The sequence below is a fragment of the Sturnira hondurensis genome, unplaced genomic scaffold (assembly GCF_014824575.4).
Source record: "Sturnira hondurensis isolate 20B ecotype Veracruz unplaced genomic scaffold, ASM1482457v3 Scaffold0007406, whole genome shotgun sequence".
NCBI classification, from domain to species: domain Eukaryota; kingdom Metazoa; phylum Chordata; class Mammalia; order Chiroptera; family Phyllostomidae; genus Sturnira; species Sturnira hondurensis.
The window spans coordinates 4,226,913-4,253,226 of NW_028080037.1; the positions used below are offsets into that span (position 1 = coordinate 4,226,913).

The window sequence follows — 26,314 nt, forward strand, 5'->3', positions numbered from 1 at the left end:
CTTAAGCTTCTAACTTTTGGAGTAACTTGTTACACTGCAGTAGATAACAATACAGCTAGACATTCGGGGCACTTACATGGTGTAATTGTGGCCAGGGAAGTCAATATTATTCTTGATGAACACCGTGAAGTTTTCGGCACTGTTCAAGAGCGCAGGCCTGAGGGAGAGACATGCCACATGGGGGTCCGTGACTATAGGCACCACGGAGTCAGCGGACCAGTGCGGCCAGAGGCTTCCAGTCTGTTGCTGGGGTCACTGCAGTGAGTGGAGAGAAAAGCAACCTAGTGTGCCAGACCTCCTACCATTCTCCCGCTTTTCCAGTAAGAATTCTCCCTTCCTGAGACCCCACAGCCCTTCTCCCACTCTGCTATAATCCCGTGTTAGTTTACCAACCAGCGCTCCAGGAAAAACCAAAGCCCTGATACGTAGCATTTACAGCTGCTTGTGGTACAAATACTCCCACCATGTCTGATTTCAGGCTACCAGTTGGACATCATTGAACTTGGAGCTGGGAAGGGATGAACATAAAAACTGTCAACTGCAAGGTATCAACTCACTGGTTGGTACCTTGTTGCCTGGCATGCCGGAATAGGTTGAAGATACCTGTCGGGGGTAGAGGGAATTTGGAAGGGGGCACCAAGAATGATTGTTTTTTATTCCAGGATCCCCAGAGCACAGTATTGGCTCCAATTGGGATGTAACTATAGAGAACAGTGTACTTTTTGCCTGTTCAGTAGCCCCTCAATTTTTCCCTTTGGGGAAGCCAAGTCTCTTATGCTCTCGGCCCAGGGGGTTGGGTGGGGATGAGTCCATCTCCTACTCATCCCTGCAGCTCCTGGGGTGGGCAAGTGACCCAGAGCTGGCCAAACAGTGTAATCCAATTTCCATGGCTACCGTGCTTGGTTCACAGATTGTCACATGACTTAGGCTAATGAGAACATTCCAGAGCTTTTGCAGGAACTAATGGGAAAAAACAATTTTCTTTTGGACCATTACTAGTAAGGGCAGTGTAAATTGGATTCCCCTAGACCATAGCATGAAGAGAGCCAAAATGGAAGAAAGAATAACTTGGTAGGAAGAAGAGAAAGAGAATTTTAATGACATTATTTGAAGCCTGGATCAAGCCTTACCTGAAGTTATACTCCTGGACTTCTCATTTGCAGGAGTCAAAAACACAAGCCAAAAAGTAACACTCCTTTTTTTCTGAAGCCAGTTTAGGTTGTGTATTTGTCGCTCACATAAAAGAAAATTTTATTTAGGGCAAATGCCTGCTATGTGCAAGTCACAGAGCAAAGAAGTGTTACAGTCAGGATTTGAACCCAGGTTTCTCTGTTCTCTGTTGAAATGCACTAGTCCCTGTGGTTTCTAAGTTTTACCTCGAGTTCTGCCTCTGGCCCTGACCTCGTGTGTGAAAGAGAAGAGTCACTCCAGGGACTACCACATCTGCCACTGTGATCACCAAAGGAAACTCCCTTTCCGCCCCTCCCTTTCCACTTCCCCCCTTTTTTCTTTCTTCCCTCACTGCCACCCATCCATCCTTAGTCAGTCAGGATGGACACGGACAAGTTGGGATGGACCCTGCTGTGCCACTGGAGAGGGGTCTGGAGGTGCCCTGGAATGTGCTGGTACGGAAAGGCAACAGGTGCACCCAGGGGTCCTCTACCCTGAGGGAGTAGTAGCTATTCAGCAGTCAGTGCAGAATTGCTTCAGTATTTTAACTAGTGTGCCTGGCACGGGGTCACTGAGCTAGTAGCACCCAGGACTTTGTGGCACTGCCCTGAGAAGAGAAGCCAGATCAGCACCCACAGGGCCCTGTTTACTCGCTGCTGAGGGCCACCATGTCGGTCCCCACTCTAACTCACCGGGGGACCTTTGCTGTTGCCTCGGTGGGACACCAGGCGTAGACTTCACAGGTCTTCTGGTTCCCTTCATACACGACACACTTTCCAGTCTGGATCCCTGTGGGGTCAAGGGGTGACAGAAGCACGTGTGTGAAAATCATGGGGAAGAAACTCTCTCAACCCAAGCAAAAAAAATACTTATGCTTTTCATCTGAAGAAGTTTCAATTTCCATGAAACTCCACCCAAACCACGAGCTTACGTTAGGCTGAACAAGCAAAAGCAACACATCAAACAGTAAGCTTTGCAAAAACGCATCAGAGAGAACACAAGAAGACCATGAATGCTGTTGGCTCTTGTGGCTTCTTTGCAAGAGGGGAGCTGGAAAGGGCGTATTCTCCAGGCTGTGATAAACGGACTGGAACCTGGCTTCTCACTGGGCATCTGAGGCCCTGCAGGGGTGTACGGCGTGTACCAGGATGTGCAAAGTCACAGGGCAAACACGGCCCCTCTTCCTGGAGCATCAGGGTCAGTTAAAGACGTCCGAGGGGAAAGTTAAATAGCCAATAATATCAAAATGGGCTTAATACCAACGCAAGCACACATGTATTGTAGAATAAGATGGAACATTCACATGCCCTTTTGTGTGTGTTTCCTAATCACTGATGGTTTTTCTTTTCTTTTTATTCTTTTATATGCTAGCTTTTTGTTGTCCTGTGCCCTTGAGTTAAGTCAAGAGATATGGAAATGCTGCAGGTTAACACAAGTAGAGCCCCAAGGGTACAAGTTCAAGTGCCCCAACCTCTGGGGAATTTCAAGACAAAAAAATTTAGAGTGCTCAGGTGTTGTCCTGGCTGGTGTGGCTCAGTGGATTGAGTAATGGCCTGTGAACCAAAGGGTTGCTGGTTCGATTCCCACTCTCGGGCACGTGCCTTGGTTGCGGGCCAGGTCCCCAGTAAGGGGCATGCAAGAAGCAACCACACGTTGATTTCTCTTCCTAGCTCCCTCCTTTATATAAATAAATAAAATCTTTTTAAAAAAGAAAGAAAGAATACTCAGATGTTGCTATAAGCCATTTGCTTTTTCTACCAGTTAGAACCCAGAAAGTGCTAACTTTGCAAGGTTTTGGGGAGCTCTCCTCACTGGGGAATTAAGGTCATCCTCATGTCAGTAGCTGGTACTCTGGGGACAGAGCCAAGGCACGAGCAGAAACAGGCTGTCCCAGGGCCTGGTGAGGATGGAAGAAGGAAGGCAGAGTTAAAGAGATGAACTTCAGGGCACTGCAGAGGTCACCAGGATGCCAGACCCCCCACTTAGGGCCCCCCGCAAAAACCGAACGTACCTTTGCTCTGTGGGTCCATCCATCCCTGTTTACAGTTCTTGTCAGAGTGACAGAGTGTCTTGTGGGTGGGGTACTGCATAGAGAAGGACAAGATAGTGGGGAGTAAGCGTCTTGTATCCCCAAGATAGAGAAACGCAGATGTCTGTGTCCGCACAAAAACGGGTGCAGATGTAAGAAGCAGCGCTATTCATAACAGCCCCCAAATAGAAACAGCCCCCAAACAGCCATCGGCTAATGAAGGGGCAGATAACAGTTCACTCATGTTACAGTGGAATGTTACCCAACCATAAAAAGGAAGGAAGTACTGACTCATGCTAAACATGGGCAAACCTCGAAGGCTTTCGCCGTGTTAAGTGAAAGAAGTCAGCCACAAGAGACCACATGTTGTGGGATTCCATTTTCTATAAAATGTCCAGAACAGGTAACTCCATAGAGACAAAGTGATCGCTGTGGCCTGGGGCTGAATAAGGGGGAGTGATGGTTAGCGGGTCTGAGATTCCTTCTGGGGGGATGACAAGGTCCCGAAATCATGGTGGTGGTTGCCCAGCATTGTGAGTATACTGAAAACCACTGAACTGTACACTTTTAAATGGTGGGTGTTGTGGTATATGAATTACATCCCAATAAAAAATAAACAGAAATAGAAATCTACAAAGCGGACATCGTGGCAGTGTGGGACCGCGTGTGGGGAGAGTGCTCGGGGTAGACAGCAGGTGGCCCAGCCCAGGCAGCTCTCTGGCTGCAGAACTGAGGGAAGCAAAGGGCATGACGTTTCTGCAGGAAATGTGGAAACGGGGGCCGCCAGCCCGCCCTCTTTCCTGGCCCGAGAAAATGAGGCCCGTCCCGTCTCAGGACTGAAGGCTGAGGATAGGAGAAGGACAAGAAAAACGCGATGCTTTGGTTTACACGTGCTCAACTTCCGGTTTCCTGGGGAGCAGGTTCGATGGCCAGTCTCAGGGAAATTGAATGTGACATAGCCTTTGTGCCACAAGTCATCTTCTGTGCAGTTTGTGGCTTTTGTAGAGATTCGACAGAAGGACCCCCGGTACACCTGGTTTTGCTGATAGCTGCACCATTAGGTCAGGTCACTGTACCTCTCTGAGCCTCAGTTTCCTCATCTGTAAAAGGGGGCTGCACAGATTTGCCCTAAGTGGTTGCTCTGAAGATTAAACCAGCATTATTGATATTGATCCAAGGGAATGTCAGCTTGGTTCCAGGTTTAGGTAGAAATGACAGTGAAGCCCTGGCTGGTGTAGTTTAACGGACTGAGTATCAGCCTGTGAATCAAAAGGTCACCGGTTCGATTCCCAGTCAGGGCACATGCCTGCATCACAGACCAGGTCCCCAGTTGGAGGCATGTGAGAAGCAACCGGTTGTTGTTTCTCTCACACATCGATATTCTGAATAGGACAAACACTTTTGGTAGGGAAGCAGGGGAAAGTCAAGAGTATGGAGAGGACAAAGCCCAGTTGGGGAAGACTACATGGGTGGTGGTGGGGGAGAGACAAGTAGCTCCAGGAAATGGGATAAAAGGCAAACTTGGCCTGTTTGGCAGTGTTCCCACACAGGCAGTTCCCAGTGGATCACTGCAGGGAAAGCCGACAAAGAGGACACCTGAGTTGTAAGCTTGGCTCTTTCCTCCAGCAAGCTGGGTGACCTAGGGGAAGTCACTTAACCTCTCTGATCTGTGTTCTGACCTGTAAAGTGGGGCTGGGAATGCTGTCACCCTCCTAAGTTTGTGAGGCTTCACCGAAATGTGAGATGCTGCACAAGTGCCCCAAAGACCAGTGTTGTTTGAGCCACGCAGGGGTGGGCGATGGGGGAAGCGGATTCTGGTCCCCACAGGCTCCTAATGCTGGAGCTGGAGACCGAGGGGCTACAGAGTGAGAGAGAGAGAACTGCAAGGCCTTCTGACCCTTCTCCCACCCAGCCCGGACTACACCCCACAAAAGAGGCTCCGTAAGAACTTGTGAGCTCAGATCCGGGATCGCAGTTTCCGCCTTCACATTCCCTTTCTCTGACCCGGGCCTCCTCCAGGAACCCTCATCACCAGTCTAACTGCTCCGGGCACCCTCCTCACCTCCGGACACACCCCACGCTGCTGGCCTTTTGTCTTGAGAAAGTTTGTCATCACAAAGAAGGAGTTCCCCTGGGGAGAAAAGGAGAGACGTCAGATGAAAGCCTTTTAAGAACAGAGCTACTTAATCATAATAATCCAGCTTGCTAAGTGCCTGGGGCCGAACCTTCCTACTCTTCTAGGCCTCAGTCTGGAAGCAAATTTGGGACTAAGGAGGGCTCCGTATCAGAGCTGGGGGAGCCGCCCTGTGGAGCATGGGCACATTCACACCGACTGAACCTTCAATTCCCATTCCAGCCTCACAGCAAAATCGTGTTAAATGGAAACTCAGGAGACCTGGGGAGGTGGGAGCGGGGGTGTTGGCTTCAGGGGAGTGCTGTTTAGACTATCCAGGACTTTAACTAAAGGGCAATAGGGCATCTCATCACCTGGGAAAACCTCCATAGCTGGAGGTTTTAACCACCCACTGTTGGAAACAAACATCGCAGCTTGGGTTTTATGCTGCAGCAGAGAGGCCTGCAAATATGCCCTTTGGTCCCTCCGGCCCCCATCTGTCCTTTGGTGTTCTCAAGCTCATTTTGATGTTTCCTTTGGACAGTTGTAATTCCTGTGTTCTCTTCTTTCGAAGTTAGGCAGCCACATATCCTTTCTCTGGGACCCACATCCTCTCTTTCTTTGTCATCTATAATCCTTCCTTTGTGCGGAAACGTGCCTAGGAGTGTTTTCCTGGGGACATTTTTGTCGATACAATGCCACACTAACAAGGTAGAAGAGCTGGCCCTGGTGACTCTAGGCACTCCCTGCTGACTCGGTGGCCTTGCTTCTAAAAAGCAGCGTGTAGATCAGTGTGAGTGAGTCAAGTCGGGTTTTAAATGCACCAGGACACACAGCTATTTCGAGAAACCGTGCAAGGCTTAATAAAGCAAAGAGTCCTTTCCTTTGAGCTGTCAGAGCTGACCTGATTTTGCAGTTTTTAGGATTTCCCCATTGGGATTTTTCACAGAGCTTTTCGAGCAGGCCCAGTGTTTTTCAGGAGGGAGGCCCCAGGTCTCAGGAGGAGGGTGAGGCCCTGGTGACAGTGAGCAGGGATGAATCCTGGGAGGGTGCTGGCCAGGGCTCACCTGCAAGGGGAAGGCGTAATCCGCCGGGTCGAAGACAGTGGACACCACCTTCTTCTCTCCGTTCCCTAGAATCTCCTCTTTCACCTCCGCCAGCCCTTTCACCTTGGTGTGCACCGAGCTGATGACAGACTCTTTCTTCTGGTACAGCTTGTCGGTCACCAGGGCAAAGCTAAGTGGCAGACACAGAGAAGCATCAGTGGCTTTCCCGAGGGCGGCGCAGTGGTTACAGATGAAGGCCACCTCCCTTCAAATCCCAGCTTTGCTGAGTACCTTTGGGCACATGACTCGCCTCCTCTGTAACTCATATTCCTCGTGTGTAAGATGGGACGAAGAATCAGACCCGCTTCACAGGGTTGCTGCTGCGAGGATGAACTGATACATGTACGCAAACTCCACCGTGTTGTGTCTGCACTGAGGGCTCACTGCATGGGAACTATTGCCCAGAGCCAGCCTCTAATACTGCCTCGTAGAGACCCTCACTTACAGGACAGCTGCTCGCATACCAGAGTCCACCCCTATGTTGGTCCACCAGCTTCGTTCTGGGGCTCGGTAACACATCAGCACCTACCTAAGGGTGTGTCCGGCAGGTCAGCCACCTGTCTTCCACAAAGACGCACCTGGCTTATAAATAATACTGATAATAGGCGCTGCCATTCCTTGAACTCGTCATATGTGCCACGTGCTCGTCATGCATCCTCTCTTTTAAGCCTCACAACAATAGGAGATAGTACCTGTCGCCATCACCCTCTGTAAGTGAGGAAAAGGCTCAGAAGGAAGGAAGGAAGGAAGGAAGGAAGTTCCTCAGAAGGAACTTGCCCAGGTCACACAGATCGTCAGTGGTAGAATTGAGCTCCCAGACTGGGAGAACCAGGCCCTTTAACCACGTGCTGTACTTGTGGTTCTGCCTCTGGTCTCTTGCATTTTGGTTAGTTCATTAGCTGTTAATACCTTATTTAGAATATGAATCTAAACTATGTCAAGGGAACTAGAGAGGGGAAGTGGAATTGAATATTGAAAATGGTAGATTTTATCCACATTGATGTTTTCCCTGTACTCCATTGCTCTCAATCATTAAGAGTTTACCCTAAAATCCCTCCCACTGATCTGTTAACAGCAATCAAGACTCAATTACAACAGGAAGGTGTACTCAGCCCACACAAAAGGGCACACCTTGAATACCCAGCTTGGGTGATAGGGGAGGCTGTGCCACTGGACCCTACAGGACACCTACTACATTAGGCCACACGACCAAGACATGGAGTCAGAGCAGCTCTACCTAATACATAGAAACAAACACAGGGAGGCTGCCCAAACAAGGAGACAAAGAAGCACGGCCCAAAGGAAGGAACAGATCAAAACTCCAGATAAAGAGCTAAACAAAATGGAGGTAAGCAATCTATCAGATGCAGAGTTCAAAACGCTGTTTATATAAGTATGCTTACGGAACTTAGCGAGGACTTCAGCAGCATAAAGAAGACCCAGTCAGAAACAAAGGATACAATAATTGGAATAAAGAACAATTTACAGGGAAACAGCAGTAGAATGGATGGAGCCAAGAATCTAAATGATTTGGAACATAAGGAAGCAAAAGACAACCATGCAGAACAAGAAGCAAGAAAAAATGAGGATAGTTCAAACAGCCTCTGAGACAACTTGAAGAGGTCCAACATTTGCCTCATAGGACTGCCAGAGGAGAAGAGAAAGCAAGAAATTGGAAATCTGAAAAAACAGTGCAAGAAATAATGATTTGGTGAAGGAAATAGACATGTAAGAACAGGAAGTAGAGAGAGTCCCAATTATGATGGATGCAAAGAGGTTCACTCTAAGACACATTGTAATCAAAATGCCAAAGGTTAAAGATAAAGAGAGACTCTTAAAAGGAAGAGAAAAGAAGTTAGTTACCAGAAGGTTGCCAGACGAGAGGGAGGTGTGGGGGAGAATGGGTGAAGAGGTGAGGGGATTAAGAAGTACTTAATAGGTCGTTACAGAATAGCCATGGGGATGTAAAGTACAGGATAGGAAATGGAGTAGCCAAAGAATTTATACACATGACCCATGGACATGAACAATGGTGGGGGGATTGCCTGAGTGAGTGGTGGGTGCTGGGTAGAGGGGGGCAAGGAGGGAAAAATCAGGACAACTGTAGGAGCATAATCAATAAAATATAATTTTTTAAAAAGTTTACCCTGGATCAAAAAATTATGATACATATACACAATGGAATTCTATGCAGCAGAAAGAAAGAAGGAGCTCCTACCCTTTGCAACAACAGCATGGGTGGAACTGGAAAGTATTATGCTGAGTGAAATAAGCCAGGTGTTGAAAGACAAATACCATATGATCTCACCTTTAACAGGAAGCTAAACAACAAAACAAATAAGCAAGCAAAATAAAAACAAAGACACTGAAATAGAGAACAAGGGACAGTGACCAGAGGGGCGAGGGGAGGGAATTTCAGGGGAAAAAGGGGAAGGATTTACAGGAACTAGTATAAAGGACACACGGACAACAACTAAGGGGGGTGGAAATGGGAGGGAGGTGGGCAGCACTGGAGGGGTGCGCTGATATGGGAGTAAAAACAGAAAACTGTACTTGAACAGTAATTAAATAAATTTTAAAAAATACAAAAAAGAGTTCACCCTAAATGCTTTCTTTATTCATTCAGCATGTATCTATTTGATCTCTTCCTTTTGCCCAGCCCCTAATATCTGAATGACATTAGGAAGTCTAAGCCAATGGTTATCCACTAGGAACTGACCTGGGAAACCAAGTTATTGGTCCAAGATGTGGTCCCAGTTATTCTCAACCTTGGCTGTGATGTATAATCACTTAGGTAGCTTTCCAAATCGCAACCCCCAGACTCACCCCTGGAAACTGGTTTAGGATGTCTGGAGAGCTATCCAGGTTCCTAAATATATTTTCAAACTTCCCCAGCTGGTTCTAATGCACAGTCCGGGTTGAGAACACCTGGGAGACTCATGAGAAGACAACTCGTGTTTGCCAGCTGAAGTCCACCTGGAGAAGTGCTTTCCCTGTGACCCAGCCGTCCCACTCCCATTTGCAGGTGGGTGCACACCCTCATGTCTGTGCCTCAGGAGCTACGTACAGGAATGTTTACGGTAGCGTTATTTGTAAGAGGGAAAACTGGAGATAACCTGAATGTCCTTGAACATCGAACAGATGAATTGTTGGACCCATACAGTGGGATGCTCTGCAGCAGTGAAAACAATGGAGAGATGCTTGAGTCAATGTGGAGAGAATGCTGAGCAACGGGAGCATGCGTGTTCCAAGGTTTAAAGAAATCCAAAACAATATCATGTACCCAAAACAAATACCTGTCCATGCATATTCATAGCAGTACTATTCACAGTAGCCCAAAGCTGGGAGCAACCCAAAGGTTTATCAGTAGCAGAATGGAAAAGACAAAATGTGGTCTACCCCCGTATTATTCAGCCGTAAAAAAAGGAACGAAATACCGAAACACGCGATACTGTGGATGAACGCTGACTACATGGTGCTGAGTGAAAGTGAAAGAAGCCGAACACAAAAGGTCGTATAGAATAAGATCCCATTGATATGAAAGATTTAGAATAGGTGAGTCCATGGAGACAAGGAGTAGATGGAGGTTGCCAGGGGCTGAGGGCAGGGGGAAATGGGAACGAACTGCCTCACGGGGACAGGGTTTCTTTTAGGACAGGTGGTCACAGCGTTTTGGAAGTAGAGTACTGGTGATTGTGTGAGGCTGTGGATACACTAAATGCCGCTGAACTGTACCCTTTAAAGTGGTTGGTTTTATGTTATATGAATTTCACCTCAATTAAAAAAGCAAAAACATTTTTATAGCTATGGACATATGTTGTAGAAATATAAAAACAAACAGAATGCCCTGGCTGGTGTAGCTCAGTGGATTGAGCGCGGGCCTGCGAACCACACAATCGCGGTTCGATTCCCAGTCAGGGCACATGCCTGGGTTGCAGGCTGGTTCCCTGCAGGCCAACTCCCAGCAGGGGACGCACGAAAGGCAACCATACATTGATGTTTCTCTCCCTCTCTCCTTTCCCCCTCTAAAGATAAATAAATAAAATCTTAAAAAAAAACAAACAAACAGAATGACAAGTGCCTAATTTAGGGTGATGTTAATAAGGGGAGGGGAAAGAGAACAGGATAAAGGCTGGGTCTGCAGGGAGCTAAAAATGCATTAGTGATGTTTTGTTTCTTCAATTGGACGGCAATGCTTTATATCTTAAGTTTAGCATTTCTGAACACTCACGAAAAAAGAAAGCTCATCAAGAAAGACTGCATGGCTAGAGACCCAGGTCTGAGGCCCAGTCAGCGTACACGAGGCAGAGCTACAAGTACGTAGCTCTGCTCCACAGTCTGGTTCAGCCTCGTATCACGGCAGGCACATGGGCCCCGCAGTGGTTTTTCCAGGATGGATGTGGCAGCGGTGCACGGTGGGGGGGGGGGGGCACTGGTCGGCCTGGCCCACCATTCGGGAAGCTTGGATCTGATCTCTGATACCCATCCCAGAATGTACAGCGTGTTCCAGATCAGCCTCAGTGCAGTCCCGCCCTCTCGTAAATCGGAAGGCTTATCTTTGTATAATAACAAACATATCATTTTAAGAATTAAAGTGCTTCAGAGCTGCATCGGAGGGAAAAAAGAGTTTGTAGTACTCTGCCCTGTGGTAAGAATTTTCTAATGACCATCCCAAGTGGCTCTTTCCCAACTCACTTGGTGACTTAGACAAGCCGTGTCACCTCTCAGGGGCCATGCATTCAGAACCTGAATGAGGAGATAACTGTCTGGCTTCCTACTCCCTGTGACCTTCAGCTCTAAAAAGCTACAGTTCTGTGCGCTCTGGAGCCTGCAAACCACCAAGTCCTGGAGCGAATGGCGGCACGAAGGGGCTGGGGATTCAGCCAGGTCTTGTTGGATGGGTGGTTAGAGATGATGGGGGAGAGGCAGCAGAAGGGTCTGGGCAGGCAGAGAGGGCTGATAGGAGAGAAGCCTGGGTACTCACAGGCCGTCAAGGGTAGGGGGTAAGGGTAGAGAGGGGGATGGAGAGTGAGATGGGCCCTTAGGCTGGCCCACCGCGCCAACTCACCAGATGTAGCAGAGGGCACCCATTAAAAGGAGCTGCCTCAGAGTCCCGAACCACAGGTTCTGAATTTGAATGACTTTCGTGACTTTCAGAGAGTAGCACACGTGGGGGAGTTGGCACCGTGCTGGCATGGTGAGAGGCACCGCACCGTGCCTCGAAGCGCTGCAGAAAAAAGTGCCCTTCGGCCAAGCCTGGCTCTCTCTTATCTGTCTGGGGCTCAGTGAGCAATGGTTAACTCTTATCTGGCGGGGGCTCGCTGAGCAAAGGTGAGTTAAATCGAAAGGACATGACCTGAAAGTGAACTCTTCCCCACCCGCCTAAACCAGGGCAGCACACACAGGGGTGGGTCTGGGCTCTGCGCCTTCTGCACCTCGTGGAGATTCTAGGCAAGAAGCCTCTGCTTCTTGCACGTGAAGTCCCAAGGGAAGAATCGGATTATGTCCATCCCTGGTCCACTCTGCTGTGTGGGGAGGTCAGCAAAGGGCCAAGGGCAGCAAAAGATGTGCTGAGGAGGAAGTGGGGGAGAGCCTGCATCCCCAAAGCAAGTTCAATACTGATTACCCTAGTTATCCGTTGCTGCTATAGCAAATTATCATGTACCCAGTGGCTTCAAACAACACAGATGTATTCTTTTAAATTTCTAGGGATCATATTGTGAAATAAGGTGACGGCCGGGCTGGTTCCTTCTGGAAGCTTCCTTCATGAGAGAATCTGTTCCTCGCCTTCTCCAGCCCCTAGAGGTGGCCGGGCATTCCGGGGTGCAGAGCCATGTCACACCAGCCTCTGTTCCTGTGGTCACACCTCCCTGCTCTAACCTTGACCCTCCCGAGTCTCTCTTTTGAGGACTCTTGTCATGTAATCAGAGATAACCTCCCGACACAAGACACGGAACTTAATCACATCTGCAGAGTTACTTCCTTCTGCCGTAGGAAGTAACACACCCATGTTCCTGACTTCGGGCATGAGCATTCACGCTCAGGAATGAGGCTCCATTTATTCTCCTGAGCCCTGTGCTTCAGTCTCTCCACCCTCCTCTGTCACAGCACCAGGCACATACTTAGACAAGGATCTTTGATATCTCAAACCACAAAAGGTTGAATGATATCCTGTCTCGACCAGCAAAGCAAAATCGAACGTCCCACCTTTTAAGAAGGCCTTGACAAACAAGCGTGTGGTCCTGTGGGCTTGGCTGAGGTGGTAAAGGTCTGGACACTGAGCTGGGGACACAGGACCAGCGGGATCGAGGCTACCGTGTTGAAGAAGAGGAGAAATACCATACAGGGTGCAGCCATTTGAAGAGTGTCAGGTGGGAGGAGGGCCACAGGGCAGAACTCCAACCAAAGGGGAGAACTGCAGGGAGGTAGCTTTTGGCTCAATGTGGAGAAGAAACGTCTCAGCAGAGCATTCCCGGGACACGGCGCACTTTCCTTGGGGATGCTAGCTGGTGACACTAATGACGAAGACAATGGTAACTTTCATGAGTCTCATACCTCCCTCTCTCCTGTCTCCTCTCCATCTGCACTTCAACATCTTCTCCCATCTTAAAAATGAATCCTCTTGCAACCCCACGTTCTCCTCCCGTTGCCCCTTGACACCTTTCCTCTCCCTGGTGGCCAAACCCCTTGAGAGAACGGGTTACCACATCGCTTTCACATCCCCACCCCCCCTCCTCTCACTGCAGTCTGTCTCCGCCCACACCCCTCCTCTAAGCCTCCCTTGTCAAGTAAACAACGACTTTGAACAGCAACTTCTTCACTGAATCCGATAGACACACCGCAGCCCTGATCTTCCCGGAACTCTTAGGAGCACGTGACTCCAATATCAACCACCAGCTCCTTTCCTTTCTTCCCCTACCTTCCTGGAACCCACATCCCCCTGACTTTGGGTCTCTGTGGCCACCGTCTGAGAATCCTGCCAGGACTTCTGTGCTCCCATCACTTAAAGGTCAGCCTTCCCCAGGGGTCGGTTCTAAGCCCTCTCGCCTTCTCATCCAAGCCTTCCCTTCTGGTCAGTTACAGCTACTTCCATGGTTCTGGTTACCATGTGTATGCCGGTGACAAATACATCTGTATCTCTGGCTCCAGATTCACATGTCCAACTACTCACACCTGTGTGTCCCACAGACACGTCAGACTCAGGGCTTTCAGTTCTGAACTTATATCTTCCACCCCAAATGGGGTTTTTCTCCCGCATTTCCCATCCCAGTACATTTCTTCCACCACCCATCAGTTGCTCAAGCCAGAAACAGGGACACTTCCCAACTTATCCTTTCCCTCACTCCCCCTCATACATTTTACTGTTTCATCTTCCTAATGTTATTCCCCTAGTCTCCGCCTACTTCTCCACCACTGTCACCTCCTTACTCCCAGTCACCGTCAGCTCTCATCTGGACGGCCCAGTAGCCTCCCACAAGATATCCCTCCCTCCATTTGTATTCTTATCTCCTCCACGCCCTGCTCCTTCCATACCCACCACCTGTATACAGCTGCCCATGCCCATGGGTGCCGTGGCTGCTATGGTTGCTATGGTCTTCTCTCAGGAGAATAAATCTTAGAAGAGGTTCAGGGCCCTTTGGGGAGAGAATTCTGCAGTCCCGAATACACAGAGCGGCGGGGAGTGCACTTCCAAATGGGCACGTTCTGGCCCTGGGGCAGGCAGAGCTCTCAAACGCCCTCAGTATTTCCTGTATCCTGGCAGCTAGACCCTGCCCAGTGCCCCAGACTTTGAGAATGAAGGATGTCCTTCCATTCCAACCTGAAGGATGTTCAGGTTGTATTGTACAGCTGAACTTGAGACAGGAAGACCGTCTAGGTAGGCCTGACTCAATCTCATGAACCCTTCAAAAGCAGAAGATCCCAGGAAAGAAGTCAGAGATTTGAGTGAAACATGAGAACAATTCATCATGTCATCGCTGGCTTGGGGGTGGAGAAGGCCACGTGACAGAGAATGTGAGTAGCCTCCAGAATCTGAGAGATGCCCCTGGCTGACAGCCAGCAAACAGAGCTCTCGGTCCTATAAGCGCAAGGAATGGGATGTTGTATCAACGAGGATGAGCTTGGAAGCATTGGAGTGGCCAAAAAGTCTGTTTTTTCCTTACGATGGCTCTAGTAGTGCTTAGTTGTCTTTAACTTCATTCGAAACAATTTTGTTAGATTGTATTGTGACAGCCGTCACATTAGCATGTGTTTAAAAAAGGCTTATCAAAATTGGTGAATTTTTGTGTAGCCATTTTAATACTGAAGATGGAAGAAAATATGCAACATTTTCAGCATATTATGCTTTATTTCTTCAAGAAAGGTAAAAACACAACTGAAATGCAAAAAAAGATTTGTGCAGTGCATGGAGAAGGTGCTGTGACTGATCGAATGTGTCCAAAGTGGTTTGTGAAGTTTCATGCTGGAGATTTCTTGCTGGATGATGCTCCACGGTTGGGCAGACCAGTTGAAGTGGATAGCGATCAAATGGAAACATTATGGAAAAAAACTAAACAGACTTTTTCCTCCAGAGTTCCAGAGTGAGAACACAGCCCAGCTCACATTTAATTGCAACCTTGTGCGTCTCTGAGCAGAGGGCCCAGTCACGCCATGCCCAAACCACTAACCTACAGAACTGTGAGCTACCAGGTGAACGGTAGCTCAGCTACCTGAGCCTGTGCTGATACATTAAGCCACAGTAGAAAACTAACACGGCCCCCACAGGCTTCTCACTCTATGGGGAAGCTTACAGCCAACAGCCAGCCAGGGCCACAGAGGGGCTTCTGAAGCACAGGTCCGGGGAAGTGCACCTCCTTGGGGAGGTCAAGGCTGGTACCGCCCCCATAAACTCCTAGAGATGAATTCTGCTCACACCCTCCACCTCATGTTATTCCCAGTGTGCTAAAGTTTTGCTTGGTGCTTATGTTTGAAAACTCTGGGCTTGGGCCTCGTGCCTATCTCCTAGCTTCGAGAGAGGCTGGGAAACTAAGCTGTGATATATAATTGAGAAGTGGACGCCCAAACTACACTGTTCAGATCATGATTACCCACTGAGACCTTGTAAGGAGTTTGGCTTTTGGCTGTCTCTTCCCTACTCCCTCCCTGCACCCACCACTTTCTTTTCCCGTTTGTTCTGGCAACATCATTTTTTTAATTCAGGGAAAGCCACTGACTGTGGTTCAGGTCAGACTCATTCAGCCCCTTTACCCTCTGCCTACTTGCTGCCCCAAAACTGAGCACACGACCTCGGACTGGCCAATCAGGTGACGCCATGCCCCTAGCCACACTGATTGGTTGAGAGATAAATATGTAACTCAAGCTCAACCAATCAGAATCTTTCCTGAGACTTTCTCGGCAGAGCTATCAGAAAACACTTATTTGTTCCTCTGGGGTTGGTTCCTCTGGGATTGTTGTCAGAAGGAGAAGATGGGAGGTTATGAGTGTGCCATTTTCCTATGGAGATAGCCTACTCAAGAAGACCAAATAGATCCAAGATGTGGGGAGAGAGACCCAGCCCTGATAACACATTTTGAACTTTTATAACCGTCTATGGCAGAGTATAGTTCCATCTCTTATGCTGCCCGGTTACACGACAGTAGATCGTCCTGTGTGGCTTGGTGGCTAACTTGACTTAGGTTTCTGTCACCTAGCCAAACAATACGGCTAACACAGACCAGCTCTATATCCTGTTCACACACGCTTGCAACCCTGGAAGCTGGAGGCACTGCCTTTGACTCTGGATCAGAACTCGGTTGTGAGGGACTTGTCTTAGTTCCTGTATTGCCAGCCCCTGCCTTATACCCCAGTATCAATAACTGATGCCCTGTCTTAATTATCCTGGCCCTTTGCCTTTTCAGCCCTAGCGTGGGCAGCCCCTAGACCCAGAGCCCCAGGCCAGACCCCAGCACCTGCTGCTGCATGTCCTGGGTTCTGCCTGAGCCCATCTGGACTTCCATCTATGGTCCGCACCAGCCCTAACTGATGTACACGACCCCCCCCCCCCCAGTCCCTGTGCACCATGGATCTACCCATTTCCNTGTACACGACCCCCCCCCCCCCCAGTCCCTGTGCACCATGGATCTACCCATTTCCTAGATGGCCAACCTGCAGTTCTATCAAGTGGAGGCCTCACAGTACAATTTAAGGCAGCATTTCCCAAGCTGTGTTCCACGGGACACCATCCCGTGAGCTGTAAATCTTCCGCCAACCCAGAGGGCGAACACACAGCTGGCAGTATTTGTTCTCCCATTTTATATTTTAAAATATAAACAACGGAGAAGCCTCTTACATGGGGTTGTCTTCCACACTTAGCACTTAGGGTCAAAAAACTGTGTCTTCACTCAACCCTTGGACCGTGCACAGCACGCAGCCCGCAGACCCTCCTCCTGCCAGCGAGCCCCTCCGAGCCAGTTTTCCCTCCCGCTCTGCAACAAGCTGCTGTTTTTCCAGTTTTGCTCCAGGTGAAAGTAAAGGCGCTGGCCTTATTTTAGGGGACATGCTGGGTGGAAAACACGCGTCTAGATTTGCAGGTAGGGCGGCAAATGCTCGCTCTACGGGAAGTACGTGGGAGCGGAGGCCCCCCGAGGGAACGCACCCCGACCCGAGTGTCCCATCCCAGCCCGACGCCGGGGCGCCAGTCACGGAACGGCTGTGTTGGTTTAACTGCGCTCTCTCTCCTGGCTCCCGCACAGCAGGGCTAACCCAGGAATAGCAGGAAGTTAGCTACAGCATCTGTTACCTGAATCGTGACCTCTGATCTAGGTATTGATGCATGAGGGAGCATTTACTAACTACGCTTTTACCGTCCGCTCTGTGGTATCTGGTCAAACTAATGTGTCTTATTTTAGAATTCTAACGTGTTTTTTATTCAGTATTTGCTGCACGGTAAACAGATGAGTCAAATTGTGATGGTCCGAATAATTAATATTAATAAGAAGAATGAACACCTGGTCACAGCTTGCCGTGTGCCAGGTGTTTCTCTAGCAGCTTGGCGTTTATTAACTTCATTTCATTCTCACAACCACCGGCACCCCCGTTTTAGAGATAAGGAAACTCAAAAAGGTGAAGGGTTTCCGAATCCACGATTCTAGACCTCAGATCCCAAGGGGAGGCATGGTTGCTTTGATAGTCAGAGGAGAGGCTGTACTGCATACGAAAGTACCCATGATACTCAGAAAGATTCTTTTTGCAAACAGCTGCCGTTTGTGGAGCTCTTGCCCCAGGCCAGGCCCTGATAAGGGCTTGCATACCTTTTCTGTTTATCGCAACAACTCTGTGAACAGATGCAGAAACCGAGGCTCGGAGCGGTTGCGTGACTACCCTGCCCTCGGATATATGCAAGTGACCACCATGATCATCTCCGCAAAGAGCAAGGGGGCGTCACCCATCAGGAAAATGTGAACCCAAACCGCAAGGGGGTGCCACTTTGCGTCCCCCTAGGACGCCTGCGATTCAGAGGGCAGGTAACGACCGCAGGTGCGGCCGTGGAGGCGTCGGGTGATGCCCCGCTGGTAGGAAGGTGAAATGGGGCAGCCTCGGGGAAAACCAGCTGGGCGGTTCCTCAAAAGGTTGAAAACAGTTACCAAAATGATCCGCCCATGTCATTCACAGTCACATACCCAACAAAACTGAAACCATGCGAAAACCTGTACACGAGTGTTCATAGCAGCAGCATTCACAACAGCCTCAAACCGGAAACAGCCCAGAGGTCCACCAGGAAGTGGTCTGTCCGTACAGGGGACTATTACTCTGCCGTGAAAAGGAGTGAAGTACCGACACGTGCTCCAAGCTGGATGAGCCTTGAGAACATGATGCTGAGTGCAAGAAGCCAGTCACGAAGGACCAAGCACTCTCTGATTCTGTTTCTATGAAATGTCCAGGATAAACAAATCCACAGACACAGAAAATGGATCAGTGGGTGCCCGGAGCTTCAGCGGAATAGGGAGATTGGGGATGATGACTCAGGGATGTGGGATTTCTTTTTGGGGTGAAGAGAATATTCTAAAACTGTGGTGGTGATTGTACAACTCTGTGAATATGATTAAAACCACTAAATCGTACACTTTAATCGAGTGAATTGTGTACTATGCAAATTATAGCTTAATAAGCTGTCAAAAAAAAAGAAAGAGGAAGGAAGGAAGAGAAAGGAAAGGAAAGGAAAGGAAAGGAAAGGAAAGGAAAGGAAATGCAGAAGGGAGGGAAGGGGAGGGGAAGGGGGGGAGGGGTGTGGGGGCCTTCCTGACACTGGAGAGGACCTAAAGTTGGTTTGCAAGTCTGGCCCCATTCCTCCCCCTAGGCAATGATGACTCAGATAGTCGCCAGCCTTATCACCAGGTGCCTTGGATTCCTTGCCCCCTCCCTGGGAATCCAGGGTGTTGCCTTGTGTTTTCCCACCTTTCCCGGGCACGTCCTGCCGATTTCACCCTGGCAGGCCCAGGACAGAACCCAGCATCACACTCGCCTCTCATGGCTTCTTCAGCAGACTGGCACTGCTTCCACCTGCCTGCTGCTTCCCTGCTGGCCCCCTCCCTTCCTCGCCAGCCGCCCGCACCCCTTCTCCGCCAGCTTGCTGTGAGAGGCATGCCTCAGACTTTAAAACGTGCGGAACTCAGGCTATGTACCAGAAGCAGCACCTTGGCATTATCTGTGCCGTCAACCACTGCAGAGATTGGGGGGACATCCCCACACCCCACTTACCTAACATAGGAAAAGACAACCACGTGGAGGATCCACTTAATGGTGCCATAGTTCGTGCTCTGGATCTGTATGATCCTGTTTGTCTCATACTGGAGAAAGTTGTCCGAGCAGGCTGGCATGGTGAGAGGCTCGCTATTCGCTTGGAGCTGGACCAGGGCTCAGCCTTCCCATGCAGGTCATAGCAGGCCCACCAGTAAGAGGAAATGAACCGTCCTGATCCTTAGCAGCAGCCTTTAAGTTTCAATTCCTCCAATGACGGCAGAGTTGGGGCGGACCCTGGCAGCTGCCCAGTTGTGGCTGGGGATAAACAAGGGAAGCCAAGTCCTACGGGCCTCCTTGGCAGATGACCCTGCCCCGGCCGGCCTCCCCCAGATGCCTGCACAAAGATGGTGTTCAAAGGGAGGGCATTTTTGGAATTCTGCCTTTCCCCCCTTTCCTTTCACTTTTTGACTCATTTCCTTTGGGAGAAAGAGGCAGCCTTTCAAATGTCAGGAGCCCCAGTGCTTCCATTGTGCCTTAGCAAATGGCCTCGGTCTTTCCATTGCCCCCAGCCCCACGCAGAGACTGATTGATTCGTTTCTACAACCCTTTATTCAGCCCAGATGTGTATGAACTGTGGGTGAGTAAAGGTCTCCCCGATGTCTTTCTCCCGCCACTTCCTCACAACACTCCTGTCCGTAGATAGTAGGGGAATCCGATTTGCCGTGTGTGGAGGGAGCCAGGGTACTGTATTTCGACTCTGGATTTGTCTCGCATGGCCCTCTACAGCCTCTCTCTATCATGTTCTGTGCCCCGGGAGGTCCACCCATGGCCCAAGCTAGTCCGCCTGAGACCACCATCCAACAGAGCCATCCAACGGAGCTAGGTTTTGGTCCATTCAACGAGGGAGAACCTGGGCCCGAGGAACTGTGGGGCAGCATCTAACAGAGGGGCAGAGCTATCTCAGGATTCCGGAGGAGAGGGGTGGAGTTTAAATAAGCTTATTTATTTTAAAGAATTTATTTATGTTTAGAGAGGGGGGAAGGGAGGGAGAGAAACATTGATGTGCAAGAGAAACATTCATTGGTGCCTCTTGTATGCGCCTCGACGTGGAATCAAACCCGAAACCCAGGCATGTGCCCTGACTGGGAATTGAACCTGCAACCTTTGGGTTTGCGGAACAATGCCCAACCCACTGAGCCATGCCAGTCAGGGCTAGATTAAATTTAAGTGAAAGCAGATTTTGACAGGCTCAAGGCAAAGCAGGTTTTGTACACGACAGTCAACTTCACACCTGGATTTTAAAGTGGACCCAGGGCCCTGTTTCCTCGGGAGCAATAAAGCTAAGATGTGCAATGTGTCAGGGGCCCAGGGGATCTGAGTGCCCCCTGAGTGCTTTAGATCCTCCAGGCAAAAGTGGATTTTTTCATCCTTACCAATGCCATTTCAAGTAGCAACGTTTCCGGAAGTCTCTGGTTTTAGAGGATGGCATTTCTCAGTGAGTAAGAAAGCAGTCGTCCCTCACTCAAACATGGGGCACGATCACTTCACAGCTGCAGAGGAGACTGTTTCCATATATTTTTGCTGCACTCTACCCATTTCTGCCCTTTTGGCGTGATAAGTGGCCATGGGCAATTTTCACTTTTCCAGTCTTAGCTAAATGTTACTTTCTCACCCCTGTGAACTGTATCAGGGGCTCCCTTACCTCCTGTCTCCCAGTTCAGGAGTCCAGAGAGCAGGAGGACCGTGAGGGCAAATGTGAACTCTCCTGGCCCCTCTCATCCCGAGTGCACAGCCGGGGCTTCAGGGCACCATACCACCCCGCTTCAGGCCTAGGGGCAGGAAGGGCTCCCTGCTGTTGCCAGCCCCAAGTGACTCACCGTCCTTACTGCTTTTTCTTAACTCTGCTGACACCCATGATAAATGGTCCCACTGGGGTATGCTGTCATTTTTCGGAAGATACAGTAATCTCATCTGTAAAAAGGGGAGGTCCTCAGGACTCTTGTCAGGGTAGTGGAGCCTGATGGTTAGAACACAGGCACCGAGGGACGTGCTGCCTGGCTTCCAATCCTGGGCTCACACCTTGCCATTTTTGTGACGTTGGACCACACTGTTCATGCTGTTCATTCATTTGTTCAGTCATCCCCAAGAGCACCAGCCGCTAGTGGATAGAGTAGTGAGCAGGCAGACAACCCATATGTCCACCAACAGGTGAATGGATAAACAAGACATGGTTCGTCCATCCAGTGGAATACTACTCAGCCGTGAAAAGGAACGAAGCCCTGATACCTGTTACAATGTGGATGGGCCTTGAGAACATGATGCTGAGTGAGAGAGGCCAGACACAAAGACCACATATATGATTCCATTGATAGGAAATGCCCAGAACTGGCAGATCACTTCAGTATTGCCCTTGCCACCAGCCAAAGACATACTTTCCCCTGGTCTTTCTGCCGAACTCATACCCTCCTCCCTCATACTCTTCCTACTCTGTTTCCTCTGCCCTCTGTCTGCTATTCCCCACCCTCAACACCCAGTAAGCTTACTAACGAAGTCTCAGCTGCCAGATTCAGTGGATATGTTTTATTCCTTATTTTACTTAACCTCTTGGATGCATTCGATATCATCGACCACTCTCTACTTCTTGGGGCAGTTTCTTCCCATGACTCCTCTGAGTTCTCTCTTCTGCCGGTTTCTCATTTTTACCTTTATGACTCTTTGTCCCATCTTTCTGTGGCTCTCTTCCCCCCTTAAATGTCCATTCTAGCGAATTCTGTCTCAGCACCTTTTATATTTCTATCAGTCAGGACAGGACAGGCTGCGCTGCAGTAACAAAAAATGCCACACATCTCATGGCATAAAAACAATGGCAGCTTGTTTTTTCATCAACACTGAATGTCCCTCATCAGTCAGTCACCCAGGAGGCTCCGTTCACCAAAGTCACGAAGAGGTCAACACCATGGAACAGCTACTGTCTCGAGCTCCAAATGAAAAACCTCTCGGGTCTTACAGTCGCATGGAGATGCTCTGAGCTAGAAATAATGCACTCGCTTCTGCTTCTAATTCATTGGTCAAAGCCAGTCACTTGGCCCCATTGAACCCCCGGGGAGCCAAGAAACGCAATCCTACCAACATGGCTCCCACGTAGAAACAGAAGAAGCAGAATTGTTTGGTCAACAGCACTAATGACTTTTGCATCTCCTCCCTGGAAAGTTTCATCCACACATGTTCTTTTAAGAATCACCAAAACGCTAAAAGAAAAGAGAGTGGGAGGAAGGGCCCGTGTGTACATCGTGTGTCTCAGTATGCGTGAACTAAAGCTGGAAATGGGACCTACTGCATAATTTGGGGGAGGGGGCTCAGTGCAAAATGGCACATGGGGTCCTTTATTCAAAATTTAAAATTTCATGATGGCAACAGCGGGACAGTAAGCCGAGCCTGGGCACGGGAGTCCTGTTCCCACGTAGGCATGGGTCCCTCTGTGACAGCGTAGTTCCCATGTCCATGGAGCTGGCTGCGTTTGGAAGGATATTCAAGATGGTGTGTAGGGAGGGAACTGGGGGATTAGTCAGTGTTTTCTCTCCCATATGCGTGCGTTACTTTTTGAAAATCGCTGATAGGTTTTTAAGAATCTCCAGCTCCAGACCAAACCTGCCTTCTGAGATCCACATCAGTGCAGAGCCTAAGTATCCCATAGACACTGCAAATCACATCTTCGGGATGGAGCGCCTTTCCACAAGGCAGCAGTGCAAGGAAGGGCCGATGAGGCGGAGAGTGGAGGGAGCAGAAGCGGATGGCTTTTCCTGCCAGCTTGGCCCGGGGTCGGGGGAGGTCAGGGTGGTTTCTAGTGGGGGCCACAGGGTTAAGGGAAGACGGGGGGTAGTTAAGATGGAAACATTTGAGCCATTCAAAGATGTTCAACAATGAAATATGGGTCTATACTCTGCTATCCCATCTTTAGGATACTGATGGAAGTCTTCGTGTTCAACTAATAATAAAACCCAAATGAATCACTCAGTTATGTATTGAGGCAAACACTCCGGGTCTCCTTTCACTGACAGGAGCAAAGATTTTTCAGTGGCTGGATATCTTAAAGCTTTAGATATTCACTGTGTAGTCTAATGGAAGCAGAAAAGGTTGGTTTGTTTGCTTGCTTAAGGATGAAGGGACGAAGGGAAATTTTCATTAACATAAAAAAATCAAAGTGTTAGGTGGACGATATGAAGAATATTTTCTTATATGTGTTTTTTTAAAGATTTTATTTATTTATCTTTAGAGGGGAAGGGAAGGAGAGAGGGAGAGAAATATCAATGTATGGTTACCTCTCATGCATCCCCTGTTGGGAACTGGCCTGCAACCCAGGCATGTGCCCTGACTGGGAATGAAACTGGTTGTTTGGTTCGCAGGCCCGTGCTCAATCCACTGAGCTACACCAGCCAGGGCTGAAAAATATTATCTTAAATAAAAGGGTTAGACTTTTTAAATATATTGAAAAGCAATATATTGTGCTTTTAGAGAAACAGTATAAAGTACTTTTCACGTTTATGAAAATTTTGTTATATTAAAAGAGCCTTTAAACTATTAGTTAAAAAAATCGACTGGATAGTCAATAAATGGCATCATTCATTCTGTGGATCTTTACTGAAGACCTTCTTTGTGGCCAGGCCTGAGCCAGACTCAGGGTGTGAAGTTACCTAGAGAATCTTTATGTTGTGATTAATTGTACCCGCACGGTAATTAGTTTATTTGTGAAGAAAAACAGTACCCAGCTCACAGACAGGACTGAATGAGACAATGAATTAATTAAATGGGCCTAGCACTGCCTGGCACTAGTGAAATATTTACGCACTCCAACCTAAGCTCCCACAGTAGATTTAAATAGAATAGAGGCATATGACTCAAAGGCAGGGCTGTCAAACTTATTTTCACTGGGGGCCGCATCAGCCTCGAGGTTGCCTTCAAAGGGCTGAAATAATTTTAGGACTGTATACACGTAACTACTCCTTAATTGTTAAGGAGTTGAAATTACATTCTTGACACCCTGCTCTGAGGCGTGGTATAACAAAAGCTGTGGCAATAAATTGTAAATGGGAAAATATTCTATGCGAGTAATACAAAAAAGAGGGTTATTTAGACATGCAAGTGAATTTGGAGGGCCGTATCTTGTCAAAGGCCTTCTTCAGAGCTCACAAATGCCCTCATTTCTCTTTCTCTCTCAACGAGGTTTTTAGGCTTGCTGGTTAATCTACAACATAAATAAAGTAAATCTGTATTGTTGTGTGACTTGCTCCTAAAAATGAACTTTGAAAATAGCTCTAAATATTTGAAACAAAAGCTTTGTTGCAAATGACTGAAAACACTGAAGCATTGAGCCTTATAAGGGTTCCTTGAGGCACGAGCGAGAGTGACAGCATTTTCTGTAGAACTTGTGGCTGTAGTCACAAAACAAGAGACTCAGCAAAATTCAGTATTTGTTTCAGGTCATAGGGCAAAAATAAAAATAAATCCTTTAACGAAAAAAACCCCCGAAGATGTTCAAAGTGGAACGTCAAGATGGGTGGTCTCTGTTTCTTTGTGGAGTAGGAGGTGAGGTCCTGAGTGGAGTGGAGGGAAGAGGGGGCTTGGGTGAAGTTCTTAGTCAAGGGCGTGAGTGCTGGGAGTTGGGGGGTTGTTACGTGTGTTTCTGTTACAGGGCAGAAAGTCAAGCGATTGCCCTTCAGTGGCAAAGGAAGTTTTTGAGGAAACATGGTTGGTCTCAGAATTAAATGCATAGGGACAACTGTAACTGAACAACAATCCTGAAAAAAAAAAAGAACTCAAATGCAGGAAATGGGGCCCGCCTTTGCAAGAACCTGTGAACAGGATCAGAAAGGGGAAACGCGCTGCACTGAGGTTGCCCTTTCAGTCTGTCTAAAGCCTTGCGGTCCCGCCTCTGCCCGTTCCTCCACACGCCGGACTTCCCTGCTCCTCCGAGGCTACTTGGCCAAACAAATTTATCTCAGTTAGGTGTCTGCTGTTCAATGAAAAACGCTGATCACTGCCCAATTCCAGAATCCCAGAGGAAGGAATCTGGTTGACCTGGCTCTTTATCTCTGGTCCAATCAGCTGTAGCTGTGGGCGGGGCCCCAACAAACCCGCCTTGTGGGGAGTGGGTAGAGAGAGCGAGCTAGAAGGAAGGGCAAGGTGGAGAGAGGTAAGGGGCTCTCTGGGAATAAAGGCTCCAAGGCCGAGGGCTCAGGTTGACTTCCTCTGCGCCCCTGTCTCAGGTGACACGACTCAGGGCAGTCCAGGCAGTCTCCCAGAGGTCCCTAGGGGGATTGAGCCCCTGACACCCACAGCACAGTGACCTGCTCTTGAATGCTTCCTGTCCCACTGCCCCACTCCCCTTCCGGGCCTCAACCTCCCAGATAAACCGCGCAGTGAATCCTTGTCTCAGGACCTCGTGCTTGGAGGAAAACTCCTATAGTTCAGCCTCCCGGGCTGTGGCGAGTGGTCTGGAGCCCATCCGGAGAGCGCTAGGCGGTTTACAAGCAGAGCACTTTAGTGAAGGCGTTCTGGCTGCTGCTCCTTGGAAAATGGGTAGAGGGGCAAGAGTGGAGGCAGGGTGTCTGCCTCGGGAGAGGGTACAGGGGCCCGGAGCAAGGCTGAGGCAGATCCCTGAAGGCCACCAACACCAAGGAGGCTCAACGGAGGCATCAGGGAAGGAGAGGAACCCCGGGAGGGAGTGTGGACCCAAAAGCCAATGACTCACAAATAAGCCTGTAGCCGCGCGAGATACTAACAGCAATTATAAAGCTGTTTAATTAAAAGGCACTCATGAGGACCTGACATAAGTTAATGGGACAGGATAGAGTCAAGTATTAAACCTAAAGGAAAGTGGGAACTTAGTATATGATAAAAGCACTTAAAATCAAGGAGGAAAGAAATTAGAATAGGAGCTCAGAGAGATTAGAGAAATTAGAATAGGAGCTCAGAGAGAGAAGGTCGGTAGAGAGAGGGCAGTGGAGTGGCATTCTAACTTTTTGTATGTAAAAGATGTGCGACACGCTGCCCGGCCGTGTTTCTTGTGGTCGAGTTCACATACCCGTTGGAGGAAGGCCTGGGGCCTTGGAAACTCAGTTTCTACAATGAGTTCCTTTCAGAGCCTTTACAGAAACACCAGCATGCTTGGCCTCAAAAGAT

The 26,314-nt window shown here is 48.9% G+C and overlaps 2 protein-coding genes across 4 annotated transcripts in view; one reads left to right on the top strand and one right to left on the bottom strand.

Moving 5' to 3' along the window:
• Positions 1 to 19,369, bottom strand: part of P2RX7 (purinergic receptor P2X 7) — a 36,465-nt gene extending 17,096 nt beyond the window's left edge. Inside the window, exons 1-6 of the mRNA XM_037052059.1 lie at positions 19,154 to 19,369; positions 6,380 to 6,548; positions 5,262 to 5,330; positions 3,182 to 3,254; positions 1,863 to 1,959; positions 77 to 157 (exon numbers count right to left, since the gene is read on the bottom strand). Coding sequence (XP_036907954.1) covers positions 77 to 157; positions 1,863 to 1,959; positions 3,182 to 3,254; positions 5,262 to 5,330; positions 6,380 to 6,548; positions 19,154 to 19,272 — 608 coding nt within the window. The 5' untranslated portion in view covers positions 19,273 to 19,369. The remainder of the gene's footprint in view (positions 1 to 76; positions 158 to 1,862; positions 1,960 to 3,181; positions 3,255 to 5,261; positions 5,331 to 6,379; positions 6,549 to 19,153) is intronic.
• The window catches only part of IFT81 (intraflagellar transport 81), a 138,175-nt gene that overhangs the window by 28,843 nt on the left and 83,018 nt on the right, over positions 1 to 26,314 (top strand). The window lies entirely within an intron of this gene.